General features: G+C 38.7%; 2 protein-coding genes across 7 annotated transcripts in view; one reads left to right on the top strand and one right to left on the bottom strand.

The window, feature by feature from the left end:
- Positions 1 to 3549, top strand: part of col5a2a (collagen, type V, alpha 2a) — a 37465-nt gene extending 33916 nt beyond the window's left edge. Inside the window, exons 51-54 of the mRNA XM_027278907.1 lie at positions 13 to 319; positions 661 to 842; positions 1083 to 1325; positions 2343 to 3549. Of these exons, the coding sequence (XP_027134708.1) occupies positions 13 to 319; positions 661 to 842; positions 1083 to 1325; positions 2343 to 2489 (879 nt within the window). The 3' untranslated portion in view covers positions 2490 to 3549. The remainder of the gene's footprint in view (positions 1 to 12; positions 320 to 660; positions 843 to 1082; positions 1326 to 2342) is intronic.
- A 1034-nt stretch (positions 3550 to 4583) lies between these two features.
- gulp1a (GULP PTB domain containing engulfment adaptor 1a) overlaps positions 4584 to 25143 on the bottom strand; it is a 71498-nt gene continuing 50938 nt past the window's right edge. For 3 of the 6 annotated variants that reach the window (XM_027278920.1, XM_027278923.1, XM_027278912.1), the window contains 10 exons: positions 19593 to 19654; positions 14264 to 14335; positions 10688 to 10786; positions 10408 to 10545; positions 10105 to 10221; positions 9466 to 9552; positions 8406 to 8636; positions 8088 to 8226; positions 7860 to 7954; positions 4584 to 5323 (listed from right to left, as the gene is read on the bottom strand). In XM_027278920.1, coding sequence (XP_027134721.1) covers positions 5252 to 5323; positions 7860 to 7954; positions 8088 to 8226; positions 8406 to 8636; positions 9466 to 9552; positions 10105 to 10221; positions 10408 to 10545; positions 10688 to 10786; positions 14264 to 14335; positions 19593 to 19654 — 1112 coding nt within the window. In that variant the 3' untranslated portion in view covers positions 4584 to 5251. Of the gene's footprint in view, positions 5324 to 5904; positions 5916 to 7859; positions 7955 to 8087; positions 8227 to 8405; positions 8637 to 9465; positions 9553 to 10104; positions 10222 to 10407; positions 10546 to 10687; positions 10787 to 14263; positions 14336 to 19592; positions 19655 to 25143 lie in introns of all 6 variants that reach the window. The other 3 variants (XM_027278924.1, XM_027278933.1, XM_027278930.1) reach the window with 3 other exon arrangements.

The following is a 25143-nucleotide window of genomic DNA, read 5'->3' as shown; positions in this document are numbered from 1 at the left end:
CTAAATTCACAGGGCCCTCCAGGAGAGCCTGGACCCTCAGGTCCCCCTGGTCCCCCAGGACCTCCCATGCCTGCTATGGATGACCTCTTTGGCTCTCAGGATTACGATTCCGGCCCTCCTCCACCTCCTGAGTTCAGTGAGGACGAGGCTCAGCCCAACAGCAACTCCTCCGCCATAGTGCCAGTTGATCCCAGTGTTCAGGCCACCCTGAAGGCCCTCAGCAGCCAGATCGATAGCATGAAGAGCCCTGATGGCAGCAGGAAACATCCTGCCAGGACTTGTGATGACCTGAAGAGATGCTACCCCTCGAAGAAGAGTGGTGAGTGTCAGTCAGTGTCATCAGGGAGGAGTTTACACTGATGCAAGAGGCAGAAAATCTGTGTTTATGAAACCGATTTTTACAAGGACTCAAAACTCACTGTGTACTGAAATACACACATTAGGGAGAAGTCCTGTATGGTGTGCCGTATGAATTTTAATCACATTTCTCTCTTTGTCCTCTGGTTTATTATGCTTTTATCTCAGATGCCTTTGAACTGTCAACCAAACCTGCTTACCTGCAATATCACAGTTGCATTTTTCATTGCATAGCAGCTGTACAATAAATCAACTATGTGGTCAACAGTCAGAGTACCACATCCTGATCATTTTGTTCTGTAGGGGAGTACTGGGTGGATCCAAACCAAGGCAGTGTGGAGGACGCCATCAAAGTGCACTGCAACATGGATACCGGAGAGACCTGCATCTCTGCCAACCCATCCAGCATACCTCGTAAAACGTGGTGGAGCTCTTCCAGGAACAAACCTGTGTGGTTCGGAGCCGACATCAACAGAGGCACAAATGTGAGCTGTTACATTTTTTGATGTTGAGAGAGGGGGGGAGAGCAGACACTGTGTATACTTTAAAAAATGTGTTTTTGTAATGACAAGTAAAGGTTGCATGCGAATGTTGTGTTCAGAAAGGGTGCAGAACATCCAGATGTTGGGGGAAAAAACTTGATAAAACCTTGATGTTGTAACTTTTAGCCAAGAGTTCTCGAGTTTTGTGAGGCTCTGTTTTGACTGATTTGTATGTTTCTCCAGTTCGCTTATGGCAACAAAGATCAGCCGTCAAATTCCATCACAGTTCAGATGACCTTCATCCGCCTGCTCTCCAAAGAGGCATCCCAGACCATTACCTACCACTGCAAGAACTCTGTGGGCTATAAGGATGAGAAGAATGGCAACTTAAAGAAAGCTGTAATCCTCAAGGGCTCCAACGATCTGGAACTTAAAGCAGAGGGAAACAACCGGTTCAGATACACAGTGGTGGAGGACTCCTGCTCAGTAAGTTTCCACATTTCAGGAGTAACTTAGCTGTTTTTTACACAACTAATAGTCAATGGATACTGTAAGGCTGGGAACAAATCCCATGAAATGACCAAAACCAACAGTGGGTGAGACATGAATCTTCAAAAAACTGCTCACAAATACACTTTTTTTAAAAAGTGAAGCTATTGTAATTTTAGCCAACACAACAACTCTAATAAATACTGTTATATTAACTGTGGATTAAATTATGATAACGTGAAATGGGTCACTTTTAGTGATGAACCCACAGAGAATTATTACCTAACTCTGTGGTTAGTTTGACATCGTTTAGCTCATCATTTTGATTTAATAGCCCATTGTTTTGGATCACTCTCACTGCTGTCATGAGCATGATTTCCAGTCACAAGAAGCTGTTTTCAGAAAAAAAAGTCTAATAAAATGACTGTATGCTACCTACCCCAAAACAAGCATGCAGACTAAGTCAGCAATTAGCTGGTGAACATAGTGAGGCAACCAGAGAGCCAGATATTTACTTCAGGAGTTGGAGAAGAGCTGAGCAGAGCTAATAGTTGAGTGAATTTTGTAACGACATTCAACAAAAACCAACACAAGTTTTAAATCTGTTAGCTCACAAGTGCCAGAAATCAACATGTTTACAGCCTGGTACAAAACCATTTTTTGTATAGTATATATGTAAATGTAGCTAATTTACTCCGTTCAAGACAACTGTACTGAGTCGGAATTCTTGTTTGTGGTGTTGAGTCGAAATACACCACTGTGATAACAATGGAGCCCTGTGGCACAAATGATTCAGCTCAGGGTTTAGATACACACACAATATTTGTTGGTTTTAGTGGTTTCATGGGATTTGTTGACTATTAAAGAAATCTAAAACAAATGCTGAGCAAACTCATTTCTGAAGGCATTGCTAACGGCACAGAACAAAGTCATTATAAATCATTTGTAGCTTTTTATTGAGATGTATTGCTAATTAATTGAATCACTAAACTTCTATTTGTCTATATTTTACAGCAACCAAATGGCAACTGGGGCAAGACAGTGTTTGAGTACAGGACACAGAAAACGGCAAGACTTCCTATTGTGGATATTGCCCCTGTGGACATTGGTGGCCCAGATCAAGAGTTCGGCTTCGATATCGGGCCAGTGTGCTTCTTGTAAAATCGTCAGCAGGGATGTATCGGGAAGAATCCTGAGACTATTGAACTGACAGCTGACCCGATCAGCCACATTGTACATACGAGTACTGAGGACTATTCTGGCCCTGTGGCAAGATATTTATTGTGCCTTTCAACCCAGATCAAGACATCGAAGATTTGTAAGTTAGAATGAATGTTTGGAATTTGCATAAAGAAAATTGGTAAAAATCAGAATCATTCCTCTGTCTTGTGTATGTTTGACTTAAAGCTTGATGCATTTCGAGGGTCACTATGATGTAGTTTGGTCCAAAGACCTTAATTTTATTTTACAAAATAACATTGCCAAAAAAATGTATGAATATGAAAGCTTTAAAATTGTAATTATAACTGCTGTTTATAGGCCCAGAAAAACCCCACTGAAGCTACAGCAAATGTCCTTCCACTACTATTTTTGACAGATTTTTTTTTTTTTTTTTTAATGTTTGAATATAAAAAAACATTGTGGTGCTATTGAGGAAACAAATACAGCCAATGATACGTTCACTGGCACAGGTATTTTCTCAAGACAGTTTTGATGAACCAATGTCTGTATCCAGTTATCTGAAACTCTGTACCGATCACGTACAACATTAAAGACACATTAAGACTGTCGATTCCTCAGTGTTAGCTACCTCGTCACCGAAACTGAGAAATGATGACACTACATGTAAATCTTTTTCTTTCACAGGTGCTGTTTTGTAAGTAGTGTGATCCTTGTGCACTTCTCCCGGCTGCGCGGTAGGGCAGGGTTTTTGGGGATACCAATAAAGATCTTTCTGTCAACGATGGAGAGATGAATGAGGTGTCATGTGAGTGGTGTGTGGTGATTTGTAACTTTTTTTTCCTTCAATTTCAATACCGTACAGTAAAAGTAGCACAGAATATTCTATTTTTATGCATGTCAGTTCCCCCTTTTCAGTATCCTGGACTTATATGCTCTTGAAATCCTTTTTTATAATCAGTTTTATAGAATAAGGTGGCTGTGAGTGCCTGTTTGCTTTGTATTTCTTGCTATGCAACAAATTAAACAAAATGCTTGTTAATCCCCCCAAGCTCTTGTCATATTAATTCAGGTATAGTTAGGTCATTTATATTTGTTATTTTTCACAAGAACTCTTTTTTTTAGACATATTTTGCAGTTAAAAATGTATTTAACGTTCACAGTTGTTTTTTTATTTTATTTTTATGTAAGTTGTTTGTTTTAGATTTCCATGAATGTGCCTTAAAGTAATTCTATTGTGACCATTTGGTTCATATTTGAGTATATTTATTATAGATTTGTAACTTCTGCGAGGCTTGACTGCCTGCTAACACCCCAGAGGCAGAGAGGAGGAGGAGGAGGAGGAAGGGGCTTTCCATATTGGAAGCAGATGCGTTTAATCCGTTGAAAATAAATATTAAAAAATACTTCTCTCTGCCTGTTCTTGTTTCGGAAGGGTTCATTCTGGTCCTTTAAAAAACTTTGTACAATAATGTAATTTCAGCCTCAAGAGGGTGTGTAGTAAAATGACCTAATTAAAGGCGCTTAAAGGTCCAGTCTGTCAGATTTAGAAAGCTCCATTCACAGAATACATCAGAAATTGAATAAAGAATAATTAATGAGCTTTGATTTAATAGGTTTTGTTACCTTAAGATGAGCTTTTTATATGTACAGATGTTGTAAGTCCTGTAAGTGTGCCATGTTGGATCGCCATGTCTCTACAGCAGCTCAGATAAGACAAGATACACACCGGCTCTAGATAAGGCTTTCCCCTTTTACAAGCATTTCACGGCTACTGTAGTTTCTCCTTCACACTAGGAGGGAGAGGATGAGGCGAGGGGGTTGCAATCAGCCACTAAATCATAAACCGATAAATGTCTGTACAAAATCTTGTGGCCACTGTGACACCTTTTAGAGGAAAAAGAAAACATTTCAAACACAAAAACTATACACACCAGCTCAGTAAAGTCACACAAATAATATTAAATGATGGAAACAATGAGTAGCGTTTGTTTTTTTTTCGCAGGATTTTCTTTAATAACTGTAACAGCAAAGTCGATGCAACCAAAAGTAAAATCATTGGAATAGTACTGTATATGGACAGAGGCTGTCCAAAAAAAGTGCCCTCTGGTGCAAGAAAAGCAGACTAAAATCATGACAAAGTAAAAATATGACAAGTAAATACTGAAATGGCGACTCAAATATGTGAAACGTAAAAAAACAGAAGCGCAAAATAAACAACTCAATGTCAAAAACAAACAGTGGAAAGGTCAGTAAGCCAAAGTAAAACATGGATTAATTAACGTGTGAATTAATGTTGAGTAAAATAAGCTACATGAAGCTATGGGCGAGCTGTGTTAATGATACAGATTCCATTTATTTACTTCGCCGGCTTGTGTTTGGCATACAAACAGGAATGTGTTAACAATACAGAATTCAAATGGTGCATACACACAAACTGTCTCATATGAAAATTCTGTGTACCATTGGACATATTTGACTATTTACATCTCTCACTGCCTGTGCAAGCAAAGGTACTCAAAACTACTCCTTCCATAAGTTTCTCTTTTTTTTCTCTTTTACAAAAATAGTTCTTTTCTATAATGGATCTGAGTTTACCTTGAAATATCGAAAAAACCAATCTAAATGCAAATGCATATAAACCTCAAGATGAAAACTGTGACATCTTGACTCAACTGTGGAGTGGATTTTGGCACTTCATACAAACGAGTTCAAAGTACGTGACAAAGAGCATCTTCTTGGCATCAGCAGCGGCTGTCTAACGGGTCCAGGGAGAAGACGGTGCCCTCTAAGGTTAGTCCCATTTTGAACCCCTCCTGGAAGACAAGCCAGAGAACACACCGATATGACAGATTTCATATTGTTGAGTAAGTAATGAATTTTTTTTTTCAAATTAGAGCCAAATGAAAAAAATAAATAAAATAGGGAATAATAGGGAAAAAAGTGAAGGAAATGCTAAAAAAAAAAAAGCAGAGAAAAAGAGTCATGCTCGGTCATGCATTATATGAAAGATAATAAACTCAAGCAGAAACAAGGCATGCACCTAATGGGGGAGGACTGGCGGAACGTGAAAAGTAAAAAGCAATTTTGTTTTGCAAACTACAAATATCTGGCGAAAAATATTGACACGTTGTATTTGTAATGTGCTCTTTTATATAGATGCACAAAATTATATTAAATGTGACATCAGTTTCTAAAACGTTATCATACTTTTCAAGCAATCGCCAACCTGAAAATCAACATCTTCAAATAGAAAAAGTGAGTATGTTGAGTCTCTACTGAGAGAAAGATGAGCATTTCAGAGAAGATGGAACATGCGACATCGACACCAAACATGCAAAGACATAACCACAGTCACAGCACACACAGAAGGTAGCACAGAGCAAAAAGTACAAACCATCTCTGACGCTACAAGTGAAAAGGACAAGAATTCAGTTGTTAATATTAAAGAAGAAGAAGAAGAAGACGAGGAGGAAAGTGAAACAGAAGTTGCAAAAGTGCACTACAAAAACAAGCGTGCCAGTGCAACATCGCCTCCTACTGGCAATGCCTGGCTAAAACTGTTATTTTGCAAAACAGATTCACATAAGTTGCAACATCATTATTATTATTTTGAATCGTACTATAATTGAAAACATTTCAGACCCAGGGAAAAAAACAGACTGACTGCCAGTAGATATGGCATAAACTGTATTTATCTGACTGTGTGCCAAGTCAAGCTGCAGCAGTGGTTCTCAAACTCTTTCTCATGACTCCTTTTGGAAGCAGGAACAAGAAAAAATGCCATCCTGCCTGTAAACCAACCTAACTGTACTCACCCATGAGCAATATTTAGAAGTCTGACAAATCTCACAGAGGATCAATAGCAGATATAAGTTCATATGAGTTAAATGAGTGTTTAACTCATTAAAATGATTCATTAAGTAAGTAAAGAGTTAAACAGTGTTTTATTTTTGTACTTGAAAACAGTCATGATGGAAACTGTTTTCAACACGCTAAGTTTCTTTTGATAATGACGTTAATGCGAACCATGTTGTGCAGTTTAACAAGTCACCTCACACGTTGCCTTTGCACTAGCTCTGGCTCCAACAGGCGCAGCCACAGCTTTAAAGTATTTGTGGCAAATGAAAACTGGCCCTTAAAACGCAAACAGCCAACAAAATTAAGTATGTCTGTGTGATTAAACAACTTGATTTTTCAAGTCCAGTTCACTTACATCAGTTGGTTTGACATATAAAGAAGCACGGCTAGTTTTTTAAGACGAACCTACTTAAAATGTTTCTTTAACAAAATGTCAAAAGTTATTTTAATAACAAGAACACAAAGTGCCTAATTCCATTCAACCTAATATGAGTTTCATAGCTTGCATGCTATGCACTTCCTCATACATCAACTTTTACTTTCATATTTGATTGATAAGCATTACCTGTCAAAATATGACCGATGTCGTTTTGTCTGCAGATAAGTCGTAACTAGTGAACTCTGTCTGTTTGTTCTCATCATCATCTGATCATCTTTTTTTTTTTTTAAACATTGTTTCCTTACAATGGCTGTGTCCCCCTGAGTTGGATGAGCTGCCAGTGAAAAACTGTTGATTCACTTTTTATTTATACTACACAGATCTTCCAATACTTCCAGTGTTGTTTTATTTCTAATAAGCAACAATCATCAGTTTTCTTTATTACAGTTCTAATTAAGTTCTTTAACTTTCTTTAATTGCTCCACCAGACCTTCAAATAACAGCAACATTAAAATGTTCCACCAGCATTAAGACTTTTTTTTTTTGCTGAAAAATGACAACATTTTCACTTGTTTTCACTTCATTAAAACACATAATGGAAGAACACAAAACTCAGTGATACACCAACGACTCTAAGACTTTAAAATAAACTGGCTAAATGAATCTAAATATAAAGAAGTGAGTCATATTCAGCACTGAGTCGGCCGAGGATTTCATTAAAATCCTTTTGTGCTTAGCTTTATCAGAAAGAACATAAAGAGGAAGATAGACTTAGGTAATCACTCATGGCTGCTGGTTTTACTGCCGCATGCACAACAGGATGACAAACTTGATCTATTTTAACATTCATAGTTTTAATAAACAGGGCACCGGAGCTGGCTTACGAGCCAATTAAGATTAAACTGTCCAGATTCAACGGCTGCGCCCACCTCTGACGCATTGCCCGTAGTGCGCGAAGCCTTTGTTCATGTAAGCTAGAGAAAGTTTGAAATCTTCAAAGTGCTGATAGTGATAATAAGTCAGATAGGAGCGCTGGGTTTCACAGTTTAGCCAGCCTCCCTGCAGTTCTTCAAAACACAAAGTCGTGGAAACAGACACAGAGAGGCGCTCACCTGCATCTCATCCAGCTTTGACTGAATATCTGGAGGGAAGTCAGCTGCCCCGCAGGTGAACGGATCAAATGGCTCAGCACCAAACAGATCTTTCCCTATAAACACAAGCAGATAAACATCACGCTGACTGCAAAGGAAAACAGTTTCAATAGGCAGTGAGGTAAAGATTCTATGCATTACGCTATAAATATTTAAACACGGTATTAAAGGTTATTAGAAACTGCTCACTTATGTCTGGTGGTAATGTGGTCGGTGGTGGTGGTGGGCAGCCGTTGCTGGCCGGTGTGGGCACCAACGGTGTCACAGGAGAGAAGGGAACCATGTCAAAAACGTCCGTGGACTGCGGTTTCATGGAGATGCTCCCTGCCTGTATTTAAAGTGGTGGAAACTGTTAAGCCAAGGTCAGACTTGGCTATTTTTTATATAACAAAGAGGAACAACAAGAAACAGGAAGAGCAAAAGACAGATAAAAGCAGGAGATACTACAGTAAAGCCTTAGAGGCAGCAAGAAAGCACAGAAAGAAAGAAAAAGCATAGGGTGTTTACGCGAGGCCGGGGGATGCTGCATCCCTCAGTAGGTTTAGGAGGAAGTAGAGCAGGTTTGGCAGGTGGAGGAGTTAGTAGCCCGGCGGACAAGTTGGACTCCGGCGAGCTCATAGGAGTGAGCGTGACAGATGAGATTTCCAGACAGGAGAGTGACTTGATGCTGTGACACCAGAAGAGAGAGGAGGGCCTCTGCAGAATGTACGCTTCATTAGCTGCGTTTATGTGCAGCGGCTGAGAAAAAAATAAAAACGCAGGAAGAAAATGGCCAGAGAGGCACAATATTATTCAGTCTTGTAGAGCAGCAGAGGTGTGGGTAATTGCATTTGCAGGAAGCTGTCACCAGTACTGGCATTTGGCCCAATTAGATGGTGAATGTATCACATTCCTCATCAGACCAATCAGGTGTGTAATTGCTTTGCCTCAGACACAGCTTAGACCCCCACGACTCCCTCCAGATAGAGCCGGTCATTCCAAACTTGGTGGGTTGAGGTCGTGTCTTTTATTACAGAAGCAATATCAGCAAAACCAACTGCCCTTAAAAATACTTGAAGAACCTGCGAGCTTAAATTTGAGAATTAAAAGATGGTTGTGTTTGTTTGCTTTTGGCTGATGGGGAAGATCTGAATTTCAAAGGATTTGAGAGTCCATTTTAGTTTGACTGTGTGAATTTTGAAACAAGACACAATTTTTTTAGAAATGAAAAGTTATATTGATCAGCACCTACTTGTTCAATTCAGTTCAGGGGTTTTGCAGCTACAGCTACAGTCTTACCTGGTCCGATATGACTAGTAGCTTTCGGTGCCTAACATTAGTTAATGTCTGGATAGATACGCGAACCCTAGTCTGTGAAGGTTAGAACATATCCAGGTCATCTTTTCTCGGGAAGACCGGAGATCTGAGAGACTTGGTTATAGATCTACAACCCAAATTTAACCCTTCTCAAAGAAAAAAAAAACCCCTAACCTTACTTTAAGCATGCACTTTCAAGTTACAGACTTGCTTCAATATGCAGAATCCAAATCTTTAAACTGGAGTGTGTGTTTGTGCGGTTTGTCCTTACTGGTGGTACATGAGCTATCATGAGCTGTTCTTCCAGATCTTGAAGCTGCTGCTTTAGCTCAGAGTTTTCTGTTTCCAGTTCTTGAATCTACATAAAGATAAGAACATTCAGTCATTTTAGAAGCCGCTGCAGTAAATGAAAGCATAAGTGATCATCAGTATGCCGTCACTGTCCAATGAAAACCAAGGTCAGCGATGTACACGACTATTTTCATAAATGCAAATTTGACTGATTACGTAAATAACTTTTAGCGACTCCAATTCGCTTGTTTAAGAAGGTAATGCAAACAGACTGTTTAGCAACCGCATGGTGTTAGTCATTTAATTAAGCTGATACTAACACTTTAATAAATAACAATTTAAACAAAAGCAGTGAGAAAGTTGCACAGATCAACAATAATTCAATTTCAGATTGGCTCTTTAACGGCAGAGCTTACTAACATTAATATTCATTACTGACATTTTTCATCAGCACAGCTTAATCGTCATCGCTGGATCATTTCAAACAATCAATAGAGACAAGCTCTGCATTAATTAATAAAAAAAATATCAATGTGTCAGCATGGTGGCAGAAGTTTTCAAAACAAATTAAAGTCAGTGTGAGAGCGAACAAGCTGAATCAACCGGACGTGAGACGTACTCTTTTCTGAAGGCTTCCAATCTGTTTCCTGGTTTCCACGTCTTTGCCTCCAGACTCCAGGAACTTCTTGTAGGCCAAGTCGAAGGCCTGACCGATAGTTAGAGTAATCTCTTCTGCCTACAACAGGGAGCAGAGACTTGATCGTGATATGTACCTAAACGTCACTACAACTTATTTACAGTTGAAATAACCGTTACAGTGCTACAACTACAAGATGTCGAAACACAGCATCATTAGTAATTGTACATTCTGTCAAACGTGTTCTATATATTTGTTTCAATGAAAAGATAAGGAAGCACTTACACACTTTTCACTGTCAAACACATAGCAGAGGTGTTTGTTGGATTCAGAGTCTTTGCAGATAAAAGTGAATATCCTTTTATCGGTTTTGTCATCTGCACAGAAGGATATCCTGTGTAACTGACAGTTATGCTGCACATCCTGGAAAACAAACACGATACATTCATTATTTACTGACCTCACGAATGTTAACAGCAAATCACTTCTTACTCTGCATGGTATGTGTTCTCGGTATAACTTATAACGACCTGTCAAACGGCAAAATTCAAATGTAAAGACTCACTTTTGTCTTGGGATCTAGTATCTTCACGCCATAAATGGAGATCTGCAGTTCCACTTTGGGAGTCTTCTGTCCCTCTGACTTCTTGATGTGTCTCTGAAACTGCCAGTGAGAGAGATATGACAAACATATTAATCAACTGATACAACTAAAAGTCTGGAAACAAGTCTTAAAAAAACATAACAGACCTTTAAAGCTGCTAATATCAATGACATCTCAAAGAAAACACAACATTTTTCACTTCAGAAAGTTGTTATATGATGAATGTGCGAGCAATCAATTATCTGTGTACACATTCGGCAGGCGCAAAGCAACATTAGCATTCATTTGATGTTGTAAAATGGCAACGGTGATGAATGTAGATGCAGCAGCCAGTAACTCTTTCAAACTTTACTTTTCTTTCTGTTTTCATCAGCTTTTTTTTCATCTTTTTTCTATTACTGAAACATCAGTGAATGATATCTGATTGGACCTGAAATTAAAAAGTTACAAGCCAAAATTGTTTAAATCAACTGAATGAGGGAAACTATGGCAACTGGGGCCCGTGTTGATGCAACAGACGATAACGCCTTCAAAGTTTGCTACATTTTTGTTGTGTTATTATTATGACTGGAACACATATTATCTATGACAAAAATATTGTCACTGGAAAAGGAAGCGCAGGGTTTGGATTAAAGAGCAGCAGACTTTGAAAGGATTAACTCAGTCAGATCAGCCGGACCCGCTATCCCCCCAGGAGGAGGAGAAGGAAGAGAGCTGGGATGAAAGGCATGTTAACCCAACTTGGACTTGCTGGATAATGTCTTATCTGGATGAAATGGGACTCTGAGTGTGGATTGGTCAGTATGAGCAAAAACACTAGTAATTTGAACCATTGTCAATATGAAAATATTAATCAAAACTGCTTTGTCAATGATCATTTCATTTTGCATAAGCGGAAGGAAGATTTGCTTGGGAATAAAATGGCAGCATGTTATGAAAATGAGCTTGACATCAAGCGTTTTACAGAAGATTAAAGAAGAAATGAAACTAATCTGTGATTCAGCCAATGTGTCATTCTCTCAAGCACTGCCAAAAAAACAACTGGAGTCTTTCGTAGTTATTTTGCCAAACAACATAAAAACTAAAACTTGGCAGAGCGTTTAGGCCAATAACCATCAAAATGTCTGTTAAAAGATGTGAATACTGTCAAATTAGGAGATTACTGTACATGAAAGGTAACTTGCCCAAAGCAGACTCTAGAAGTAATATACATGAAAGATGCATGTAAGATAAATGTATTTATACAGCCTCTAACATTACAGTAAAATGATCAATTCAACTATAATCAAGCCGTAGCTAAACTTCTATAATATACCATCCAGGGCCTGCAGACACCAACATGAACCGACTAGGAGAGGCAACAATGTGTGTGTGTGTTACAAGGAGATTTATCTTGCTTGAGTAATAAAAATAACACACTGGCATTTACTCTAACTGATATGAAACTACAATATTTGACCTTAACTGTTGCTGCATGCCTTCCAGGACTGTCTCTCACCAACATTTTTTTTTCTCTCACGTGGAATGATAAGCCTGTCCTAACTGCCAGTGTAACTGGGAGAGTAACCATGGAGCCTCAGTCTCCAAACAGCCTTACAAGATCAAATGTAACGTAACAATAGAGGTATGGGTTTGGGAAAACAGTCCTCCCCTAAAAGTGGCCTCACACATTCAACTCTTGGCAGGAGAAAACAGAGGAGAGGCCAGCAGGCAAGCGAGTGCAGCCACATTACCAAGAAGCTGTGAGAAAGGAGAACTTCTCTGGGTTGTGTTCCCATGGATAAAGACTAGCGTTGCTGGTTTAGTTAAAACTTGATTAAAGTTGAGGAGGATGCGTTTGGAAGGAACACAGGTTAAGTGTCATTCACAGATGAATGAAACTGAGCATGATTACATGAGAAATCCTAAAGGCTAAATAACAAAATAAAACTGTCAAAGTTTTTCTGGCAACTAAGGAAGGAAAGTTAAGGAAGGATCTTTGTGCTGCTTAAAGAAAACCAACACTGACTGTTGGTAATGTAATCTGAGGTCAAGCCTTTGTACCTCCAGTTCAAGTTGGTGTTTGCTACACCATCATCCTAACCTTTAAATACATACCTGGAGCTATGTTACGCCCTGTACAATTAATTTATTTCATTATAAATCAATCAATCAAAATGCTTGTTTAATATAACAGCACTGTCGTTGTAAAGTCACTAGAGACCAGAGGTATGTAGTGTTAAACCTTTAGATACAAATTATGTTTTTTCCTGTGTATGACCCGAGGCTACCGATGATGAGGAATTTGTTTTCGTGCCATTTATGCATCACATAATTTAAAAGTAGAACTAGAGCATGAGAATAACAAGGTCAGACTACTTGAGCACTGAATGGGATAATGGTCATGAAAACCAGAAGCTCTCAAGCATCACAACGTCCGGGAAAACCCTTGACCTTCAGCTGTTATGACCATGGCTGGCTTCATACTAGAAATGAGACTCATCAATCAACTATCAGTCTCTAAAAATGATGGATGAAATGTCTATGTATTATCTATATATAATTTTAGTGTCTTTCAGCTCATTATTTTGTTGAAACCTTGCAAAAGCTCAAACTGTACTCTACCTGTTCAGCACAGCAACAAGGTGGTGGACCTTAGTGGAACATTTAGCAACTTAAGAGCCAGATAATTCCCCCAGAAGGTGGTGGAGACCAAAAAAAGAGATAATAATAAAGATGACAGTATCCCCTCACATTTGCCAGATCAATTTTATCATGTGATAACTTGTCAATATTGTGTTAAGAGCTTGTAACACTGCCTCCAAAGAACCCAGAAGAATCAAACTGAAACAACAAACAGTCAAAACTGCAATAATTTAGATTTTAGGACACTTGTGATATTAAAGGGTTTAATTCGAATCATTGTTAATGCATGATCAGTGCAGCTTTAATCAATGCATTAATTAACAAATCATGTTATAGCACATTTGTGTTTACACAAGTGTATTAACCCTTACAGTGTAACTTTGTATTAGGGGATTACATTGTTTCAAAAGGTCTTTGTTCCCCCTATTAATATGCAAATTTAGGCTACAACATCTAATTAGATCATGTACTTTATAAGAGGAAACAGTGGTGGAGAATATTAAGTGTCAAGAATTTTTACGATGCGTCAGTGGTTTCCGTCGCGGTATGTTAAAGCACCTGCGCTTTAATTAAGTGACTTTTGTAGTAAAAATGTTGGAATATAAAGAAAGTTTTGGTTGGAGGATTCAAGCTTGGGGTAAGAAAACAGGTTTCATGGCAGATAAATATCCGTTTTATTGAATTCTACATCTACCCAGGGATGGTTGACCGAGCAGACTGCTGTGCTTATCCAGCACTTATAGGCATCCACACTCGGGAGCTGAAAAACTCCAAGGGCACCTTGCTGGTAACTGATGAGGGAGGGAAGCATTTGTCACTCAATCCCTTCCTCTGAGTCTCCAATGCAATCCGGTTACTCAAGAACACTCCTCTATCCTTTAGGCTACAGCATACACTGAGGACTGGCTTTACCTTTAGCTTTCGGACAGCATCCTTTACAACTTCTGTGCCTTTTGGGGCTTCAACCTCTGTGTTTCCAAGGAACTGGAGAGAGAACGAAAGCATACATAAATGTATGACAAACAAAGACATGTAGTGTAATGTATACAAGCAAGAAAATGCAACAAAAATGATTTCACTGGACATGATAAAACAATTATTTCATCAATCAGGCCAGTAGGAGTAAATTGTGGAATACTTCTTCTGGTTAAAAAACTCTAATAACTCCAATTTCACTTAAAGTGCCTCACAAGGAATACATGTGCAGAAATGTACAAACAGACACAAACGCACACACACACACTTGTGGCAGCACTTCTACCACCCTCCGACAGATGGAGCCATTAACCTTTATGCCTGAACATTGTTTTTTTTTCCATCTGGCAGCAGCTGCAATAATTGTTCCAGTCATACACACTGCTTCAGTGCCTCCTGGGCTTAATGTGTGTAGCCTGTTCCAATATCAGACTTCATAAACACTGGTGTCAGCGCCTTAAAGGTTGGAGGAAAACAAAATAACAACAAATCCCACTGGAGCACAGCTAACAGCTCAGACAGACATGGATTGTCTCAACAACACAACAAAGCTTGTGTGAAGCTTTCCATGACTTGGCTTTGTTAATGTCAATTTTTCTTGTATGGAATGATATGGAATTATACTCTGGCAGTTCTCTTGCACATTATCGATTGAGGCATTGAATGAACAAGAAGAATCGCTGTAATGATCTTTAACATACATTTAAAGTTAAGAGTTTATTTTTAAAGCAATATTTTCAGACATTCAGTTTCTGCAGGAAAAACATAGAGCCGTAAAAACAGATTGTGGTTTCTGCAAAAGTGTCAGCATCTTGTGCCGGAGTGACAAATGTACTCTACACACTCTAGGACATGTCTGAGAGCACCGCTGACAGATGCCCAGAATAGAATGGAGAAGGTCTTGTTCCTGACCAGTGCATTCTGGGCTACGACTGGGGAGGATTCACAAGGTAGACCAAGCTCGGAGGCTCATCCATCAACCGGTGCATGCAGCTGGAAAACGAACCATCCCAGCCTCTCATTCCCCACAGCGAGGAATCACACTTAAGCCTAACACTGGAACTACCAGAATTCTATAACTACGAGAATAACCATATAAAAAACACTAAATAATAGTCCTGGCGGGTGTGTGCCTCTCTTTGTGTGAAAATGTTGTTTTTGAAAGATGAAATGCCAAAAAAAATATGAATTGAAACAGATAAAAACATACTGTGAATCTCTTTTCATCACATTTTGAATTTTGGACTTAATAACGTCGTTTTTAGAAATGTTTGAATCAGACGAGTCGTGAACACTCCTCAGCAACCATCACTGAAATCACATCTAGAGATAGTATAATATTAATAATATTGGTGTAGCTTTATCTTGATCTGCGACTGTGCATAAATAACAGGTGAATAGCAAAAATAGTCTTAAAACTTTGGCTTCAACTAATCCGCAAATGATTTCAATCTTATTAGCGCTAATATTAGCCTACATATCGTTCTGGCCAATGAAATCCACATCTCCACTTTTGATGATTGTGGTCTGAGACAGCACAAACATCACTGTCAGATGGCCATTGGCATTGGATTATGCGGATTTCAATCTAAAATAGAAAAAATATCTTTGATTAGTCCAATGTGCTGTGTGGAAACCTGTAGTACAGCCTTGCTGCTGACAGCTTACTGGCTGAGGTGGATATGAACAGGAGAGTCGAGGCTCGGATCCACCACTTATAAATGAAACATGTTCACAAACAGTTTGTTGATGATTGTGTAAACATAACTTTTCATTTCTGATGCCAAATGTGTCTCATGACATTGTTTTGGGTTCATTTTGTAGGATTTTCTTTTTTTTTTGAGAAATCCTGAAAAAAGGAGTAATAGGAAGTTGAATTCTCTCATTGTCTGAATCACTCAGAGCGAATGTTGGATGAACTTTGCACGGATCAAGAGACATCACAACTTCCTCCTTCAGACTCTACATCATCGACGGTATGAAGCATCTGACATCTTTGTGGCGGTCATTCTCCTTTTTTAAAAAGATTCTTTTTTTTTTGGCTTTTTTCAACCTGGAGAGTGACTGTGGAGAGGAATGTGGGGGGAGAGAGATGGGGAATGACATGCAGCAAAAAAACGGTCAAAATCACAGTTACTTAGAGAGTTTAGTCTAGGTAGAAATACTCTTTATAACTGTAATAAAATAAATAATAATAAAAAAAAAAACATGGTCAGAATAAAATACATACACATTCAGGAAAAGACAGGGTCCAATAACTACACTGGTTTTATTGAAACAAAGTCAAAATGACTATAGTGTTTAAAGGACTGTGCACCCTCAAATACAAATACAAAATTTGCAGAAAACTCAACAGATATTTAACACTATGGCTGCTCTGAAAAGTTCATTGAAATGACAAGGCAAAGAGCGAAAGCTGCAGAGTTCTGCCTCATTGTCTATGCACAGCTCACTCCTCTTGGCTGAAAGGTTCTCACATATCTAGAAAGGGCAGGATCTGTGTCATGTGTAATTTAAGTGACTTCTGAATGTGATGTGATTGTTGATGTTAGACGCACTGATCCCAGCAGCACGGAAATTCACCTCTCAACATTTGCTTTTCCACCAGAGGCCAATAACACTTGTTGATTACAGAGGTCAGCAGAAACTCATTGAAGCTGCGCCCAGAAAAGAACCAATAGCAGCTTTGTACATCGGCCAAATGCATGATGACATTTCAAAGCAAAGAAGTGTTGGAGCGCTCAAACAGATCAGGGCTGTCGAGGTAGATGATGAGTTTCTATTGTCACCTTACAAAGACATAAAGCTAATTCAATTCAAAACAAGAAAATGCCACCTGGACTGACAAATCCTGCTTTTGCTGCTGTGACTTGACGAACATGAAACTGCAGATCTGTTTTGCTTTTGTGAATGTAGAGGCTGGTAGTGTTTGCAGGGTTTCTTGATACATGAGTGCCCCCTTTATGATTTAATTAGGGCTGCAATTAACAGCCATTTTCTCAATCAATTGTTTTTTTGATAAAATATCAGAAAAACCATGAAAATGCCTCTTATAATTCTCAGCAAGCTGCAAAATCACTAATTTCAATCAACCAACAGTCCAAAACCCAAAGATATTCAGTCTACGCTAACACATGACAAAGAAAAGCAGCAAATATTTTCATTTGAGAAGCAGACACAATGGAAAGTTTGGCATTTTTGCTTGAAAATGATTTAGTTAGTCAGTTAATTTTCTAATTGTTGCAGTTATAGTTTCCATATGGCATCACTGAAACACCTGCTATTTATTCTCTGTGGAAGAGAAATTATGAAGCAAAGTGGCAAAGTTGTTAAAACTTCTCCACAACCCACCACCTTTGTTTTCTTGTTTTTTATTGATATGTCATATTTGTTGATTTCTGTTTTATTCCTTTAAGCTAAATGAAGCTGTTCTTCCGAGGTAGTTTCTCTGGAAATCTAGCTGGAAATGTAGCTTAATTTTCCTATAATTAGGACCAAATGAAATAGTTCTTTGCATTAAAGTCCCTCATTTTGGGGTGATGGAAATTATAGACTTGTAAAATGAGATGCAGAACATTTAGAGCTGAAACAATTAGTTAACTGATTGCTCAAAACTATTTTGATAATCCATCTCTTGCTGGTCTAATCAAATAATCATAACAGCCTTGAAAGCATAAATTGTTATTTTCTGACATGAGGATTTTATTGTTGTTTATATGGTTATGAAATACTGAATCTTACTGCTGTCTGATTCTTGTTGGTTTGGAAGCAGTCAAAGGTAAACAAGTCTAAAGGTAACTTTGAACTGTAGACTTTAAAACTTCAAATTTGTCTTGGTCTGACCTTAGCATTCACATTTGTATCTACAGCACTGTGACCTACTGCAGGACTGGAGGGAAACATTTGGGGTCAAGAGGTGAGAAAAACATCGTAGATAGTTTAGTTCTGTCGGCAAATGAAAATATTTCAACATACAGAAGAGTTTGTTGAATTGATGGATCAAAAAATCAAAGAAAATAAAACTTCTGTTGAGCCAGTCTATCTAGAACATGGTATACTGCTAACTGAGCTTATTCTCAACACTTCTGAGTTTTTTTTAAACTGGGGAGAAAATCCAAAGAACAGTCTCAGCACTTTGGCTGTCTCATTCCCTCCAATTCCGTCAGCGATGAGTGGTGTAGTCAGATCTCAGCAAATTCAGCCAGACAGGCAACTCATCAGTGAAAGCTGACAACAAGCTTTGATTTTTAAGAGATGTGTCCTCTGCCAGTTCTCCCCTGATCTCTTTGCTGCATATAGTAAGGGAGCTTCAGCAGTTTGGGGGATGTGGTAGTTTTGGAGTTCAACCTCCGTTCCATCATAACATTTCTGAAGCTCAGGATGTCGGCTGACAGAGTCAGTGCCTTACAGGAGAGAAACTCTTTGCTGAAATGAAGCAGAAAACCAGTCTGACAGGGAAGTGCTCCCAGAGTGTGACGGCCCTCCTACAAGATATGTTTTGTTGGACTTTTTAATAAAGTGTTTTTATCACAAGCCGTGTTTCCAGTCAAGACTGAGTGTGCCGTTTCAGTTCAAGTTATTCTAGTGGCAGGACAAGCAGTTTTGGCTGGTTTTGAGAGAGCTTTGAGAGTCACTTTGCAAAAACACCTCACACACACACACACACACACACACACACACACTCATTAATAGATAAACAAATCAGAGAGGCTGAAAAAACAGAGAAACTTTCAAATTAAAGTTTCATAACGACATTCCCTCCACCGCCCATCACAGCGCTGAGGGAAAACAGCTGCTCGGGAAGATAAATGCTGCAATATACATAGTGCAGATACACTGTTCATACTTAAGCTGTAGTGGCATCCAAATAAAACCATCCACCATTAAATATCCAAATGATCACTGTCATGTAATTCTTAGAAGTATAACTTGGAAATGAATGGATGATGTAAAGGGTAACACTGTTGACTCCATCAGGCGCAAACAGGAAAAAACAACAAAATCAGCCAAGCTGTGAGCTGCTACCCTCAATGAAAGACCTGGTTGTCCTGGGAGAAATGCATCATGGAACCCCCTGCCTGAAAGGTGTCAGTTTGATAGGCCTGACAGAGAGCGAGCAACTGAACAGGAAGGTGGAAGCCACAAAACGAGGGATTTTGTTCTGTAGACTCCCATCATCGTTCAACAGCAAAGCTCCTCTTTGATATGTGAATTATTTTATACTCACAAAGCTCATACAGTGCAACAATCTGATTGTGGAACATACCTTGGCATTGTAGGGTATGTAATGCTTGGCCAGTGCCTCCGGGGTGTGCATCCATGATTTATCTGAAATGATACAAACAGCTAACTCAGTTAAGTCGTCCAAATCAAGGGGCTCGTCCATTAAGAAGCAGAGGTACAATCAACTACAGAAGTGGTTCAATCTCACAGGTGTGTGAGGATCATTAGCACCAAACATTAACTTCAACAGGAAAAAAGAAAAAGAAGAGAATTCCAACAACAATTGCTTTAAAAAAAAATAATAATAATAATTAAATCAGGTTAGTCTCACTGAGAGGAAAGCTTCACTTTGGCACAGTTGCACACATTTACATATGAAACTCGGCCAATATAATGGCTGAGTCTGAGTCTGATTTGCCAATCACTGAGCAGCTCGACTGGAACAGTTGGGGTGTTACGGGTCCATACTCAAGGAGCACATTAGCAGTGGTAATTAGGCAAGAGTAAATGATGCTTTTCACTTTCCCTCCCTTATTTGTCCCGCAGGTGGGGTAATTGAATGTGTGACCTTCGTTATCAGGAGTCCACTTTTCTAAAAGTCAGTCCAGACGGAGGACAAGAAAAATATGACATTTCATAGTTTCACATGGGCAACCAAATACACATTCCTGCCACCAGTTTCATGTTTGACGTGAGAAAGGTCGTGAAAAAGACAACTGCCAGCTAATAAACATGAACATTGCACGATTTAAAACATTCCAATGAAACAAAGTGTGCATGAGTTCAATTCAACCCGTTTGTTTTGGGTGAGAAACACACAAATACCTTTTAGTTTCCAAGAAGACTCAACAGGGCAACTTTAAAATGGAGATGAATCCTCAAAATGTTGCTTGTAACCGAGGCTGACCAAATAATAAAAAGAGAAACTGGGAGGAATAAAAGAGGCTGGACTGGAGCTTCTTGAAAGATCAGATTCAGACAACAGATTCAATAAAAACTTTTCACTCTAGCGAGTTGTTTCTCTTTTGAGTCTATTAAAAAAAAAGGGAGCTGTAATTCAATGGGTTTTTCCTGGTCACAAACACAAACAGAAACACTCCACACACACCTGGTCAGACCGTATGTTGCTAGATAATTACAGCTAACATCAGAACATTTATAGTCATAATAAATGGAGGCTTTGCAAATAATACAAACCTTAACCCTGCTTCCAAATATTTCTCCTCAACTTAATAAGTTTCAGGTATGACAGCCGTCAAAAACACAACACTGTGCTCCAATTAAACACTGTCAAGTTCTCCTGAAGCACGGAGTTGTCAGTGTGTTACACTGTTGCTCCGATGAACCAAACAGCAGTCAGCCGTTTCAATTAATACACATGCACATTAAATCCACTGACAGCAGGCATGAGGAAGAGGAAATGTGGAGCCTTTTTGGAACAGCAGTCGGTTTCTCAGCTCTATTTTCTAGATGTATTATGGCTTTAAAATGCAGCTGTCAGATGCAAACTGCATTTTTTTTCTCGCAGAGAATTAAAGGCTGTCCACTAATTTTGTGTGATATTGGCTTTATTACCATATTGCAGAGCTATTCATCAAACATGTCTAATGTGAATTGGCTAATTTAAGCCTATCAGATCAAGAGTTTATAGACTCTATATGTGACTGGAAGACACTCTTTGCAGATGTTCATTTATTGACGTGGTGGATGGATTCTTTACAAACTGCTAAAATACAGATGTTGATATTATTTTCGGAACTATTTCACAGAGTTAATATAAATATAAATTAACATCAATCATAATTTTTTGAACATCACACATTCCCGCGTGTGCAGCTAATGACTGATTTGAAAATTAGAGACAGTCTTTGAAGATTACAACAACACAAAATGAGCAGCGGATCAGAGATCATAACGGGTCATTGACCGTTTTCAGCATTTTTTAATCATCCACTGATTAAGTATCCTTTATTTCTTCATTTACCACTGACAAACGACTTATCGCCCCGTTAATGAGTCTTGTGACAAAATATGCATAACTGTGACCTTGGGTCACTCAACTTCAGCAGGCTGATTGTGATTGTGTTAATCAAGACTTTGTAAGGTGCAAACGATGGGAATCAACTTTAGCATGTCCTCTACACAAGTATGCTACTGACTTTGTTTACATTGATGTTGTTGGCTAAGTGGCTTGATTAATTCAAAGTCTATCCTAATTAGTGTTAATTTGGTGCTTCACATCTGCTTAATTGTGATTGCTTATGTTTGCTAATCTAACATATTATTTACTAGGAAACCAATAAGCTTCCTCTTGACTTGCAAACGAAGTAATGGTTTATTCTTCTGGAAATTAGTTTGTTGGCAGGAAATAAATGATGGAAGTAGAGCCCATATATATATATATATATATATATATATATATATATATTATATATATATATATCTATATATATATATATTATATATATATATGATATATCGATAAATATTGGTAATCAAAATTGTTATCAATCTCAAGAAACCCATATCGGCATGGGCTCTACTTCCATCATTTATTTCCTGCCAACAAACTAATTTCCAGAAGAATAAAACATTACTTATATATATCATGATTATATAACTATGTAAGGGCAGCTTTCATGCAGCTTTCTTAAAAAAATATTATGTTAAATGTTGTTTAACATGTTAAATCATTTAAGATATACGCTGTCAACCAATTCTAGTCACAGTTGACTAGTCACTATTTGACATTGCTGAGATAAACTTTACAGTGACACCAGTATATTATTATTATTATATTACTGCATTTATTTCTGCATTATGGACCTGAAAAAACATACTGGTGCATATCACATAACATATACGCCGATAGAAATGTATCCATGGTAGGCCAACATCAAATGATATCGTCGATCAGGTTCTCAGTGAGCAACCACTGAAAAACAAAAATGGTAACTTTGTTTCACTTTTCAGACACTGCATGGGAGACTTTTCCTCTACTTAAACTGTCCTCCCTTTGAGTTTACTTAACAGCTGTGCAACGAGATTATCCCCTGCTGGCACCTTGCAAGAGTCTCCTCCGAAGTGCAATCAATTTCCTAGTGGGACTCTTGCATGAAAGTTGATAGAAGGACAATGTATTTCGCCCTTACAGCTAAGGAGGCTAAAAAAAACTGTAAAATCCAAGAAAAAGCACAGAGGATGGAAAGAGGAGGTGAGGGCTGACACAGCGGCATGGCAGGTAGGCTGACATTTTTTCAAGGCGTCAGCACACACTGTTCTGATTAAAAGAGAAAAGGGTGGGGGTGGAGGGGTGGGGACATACTTCTTCCTCTCTCTTTGCTGCATAAAATGGCAACTACGTGAGCACACCAAAAGTGACAAAAGTTTTGAGTGCTCTCCGGGTCGCCAGACGGAAGATTAACTGTTGAGGCACAGCGTCTGAAGGTCACTCTGTGTGGCTGACTTGTCAGGTGTTGGATGAAGATTTTAAGGGTTGACAGCCTGAAAAGTGTCATTGCATCTCGTTCATAGTGCAGGGTACTGCATAAAAGCCTCTGGAAGCAGGGAGTGCACTGCTTCTCAGGGGTTTTGGGTCCCTTTGAAAGCATGAAGGTCAAAAATCCTTCATGCATGTTGCAGTCAAGCAACTACTGTTGAAAGCAATAACTGCCTTCATTTTTTCCCCTGTCACATCATGGGGTAGAGTCTGTCTGAAAATGTAGCTTTGACTGAGAACATTTTTTTTTTCATCCCACACTGATTGCAAATTATTTGTATGTATACAACATATAAACACTGACAGCATTAAACATCAAAACTATAAAATAAATGTGCAAATATGTGGTAAACAAAGAAATTGTAAACAAAGCAAAAATATGTCTTCAGATTTTTCAAAGTAGCCACATTTTGCTTTAATGACAGCTCTGAACTCTTGGCATTCGTTTTTCCCCTTAATTCTACAGTCCAACTCGTTCTAAATCATCTCTATTGTGTTTAGTTTGGGTGATGGTGGTGTCCAGGTCATGTTGAACCAGTGGTTCTCAAGCTTTTTCGGTCATTCCCCACTTTAGACAATGGGGAATTTACAAGCCCCACCTGCCCACATCGCCCCAACACAATGGTAATGCAACACGCCAAGCTCAACATTTCCAAGTAACATCATGTTGTATCTAAATTCTAACTCAATAAATCAAATTAAACTAAGTTCAACAATAGGGAAAATAAAAGTGCAGCTGTGCCATAACTTACATAAAGTTAAAAAATAGAGAAATGGAAATTTTGTTCCGCTACGATTAATATGCCAACGTTAATCATTATTTTGACACTTTGGTTCCAGGTTACATTATTCTCTGGGTCTCATATCTAATGTGCTTTTAATTTAGGCATGAAGGCTAATAATGATTACTTTGCTTGTGGGAGTTTTGTTTTGAATGTATGATCTTTGTTGTCATTAAAGAAAGGCATCGATAAAGCAGACATCCCACCCTGCAGGGAGCCACTATCAATGTGCGGGAGACTTCACGGAACTTCCGGGAGAATTGGGATGTCTGGATAAAGATAGGCATAAAAAGGAAAATTTCCTCCCGTTTGGCGCGCCCCACTTGTCATGTCTCTATTCCCCACCAGTGGGCCGAATAGTGTTAAACACAGCCCTTACAGAGCCTGGAGGTGTATTTTTGGTCATTGTCTTGGAAAACAAATGATGGACCCACTGCATGCAAAACAGATGGCATGGCATGTAACTGAAGAATGCTGTGGTAGACACACTGGCTTTGATTTTGAAGCACCAGCAGACACCAACCATTTACCTTCTCTGTACCTCACAAAGAATTGGTGGTTGGAACCAAAAAAATTAAATTTGACTCAGCAGACTAAAGTTCAGATTTCCACTGGTCACTTGGCCCAAGCAATTCTTTCTCTCCCTCAGTAGTGGTTTCTTTGCAGCAATTCAAACATGAAGGCCTGATTCACAACAACAGTTGATGTTGAGATGTGTCTGCTACTCTGCATCCCTAAAGCATATATGTGGACTCTGTGCTTTCTGAGGCTGGTAACTGTAATGAACGTATCCTCTGCAACAGGAGTAACTCTTGGTCTTCCTTTCCTGGGGCGGTCCTCATGAGACTGGCTCTCCTTCATGTCTTTAGGTAATGATCGACTGTTGTTTCTCTTCACTTAGCTGAGCAGTTCTTGCGATAATACGGATTACTACAGTAGCTGAATATGACTATTTACTGTATGTCAGCACTAGCTGAACAACACAACTGATGGTCTCAGATGCATTAAGAAAGCATGAAACTCCACTAAGTCACCTTTGAGAAGGCACACCTGTTAACTGAAAAGCGATCCTAACTACCTCATGTTGCTGGATGAAACACTATGCTCTTGTTTTCTAAAACCTGAATCTTCCATTTGCCCTGTTCCAGAATCCAACCTGATCTATTGGCAAGTGTGTGGACTACAGCCCAAAATCCTTCCCATAGATAGATATTTGCTCAAATGAAACAGAGTAGACAGATATAAATGGTTAATCATTTGGCATGAGGAAAAAAAAAAGAAAAACAAAAAGAAAAGAAACAACGTGTAATTGT

Source organism: Larimichthys crocea, chromosome I (genome assembly GCF_000972845.2).
Source record: "Larimichthys crocea isolate SSNF chromosome I, L_crocea_2.0, whole genome shotgun sequence".
Taxonomy (NCBI): domain Eukaryota; kingdom Metazoa; phylum Chordata; class Actinopteri; family Sciaenidae; genus Larimichthys; species Larimichthys crocea.
Note: the sequence above shows the minus strand (reverse complement) of the source record. Positions and strands in the feature narration are given on the sequence as shown.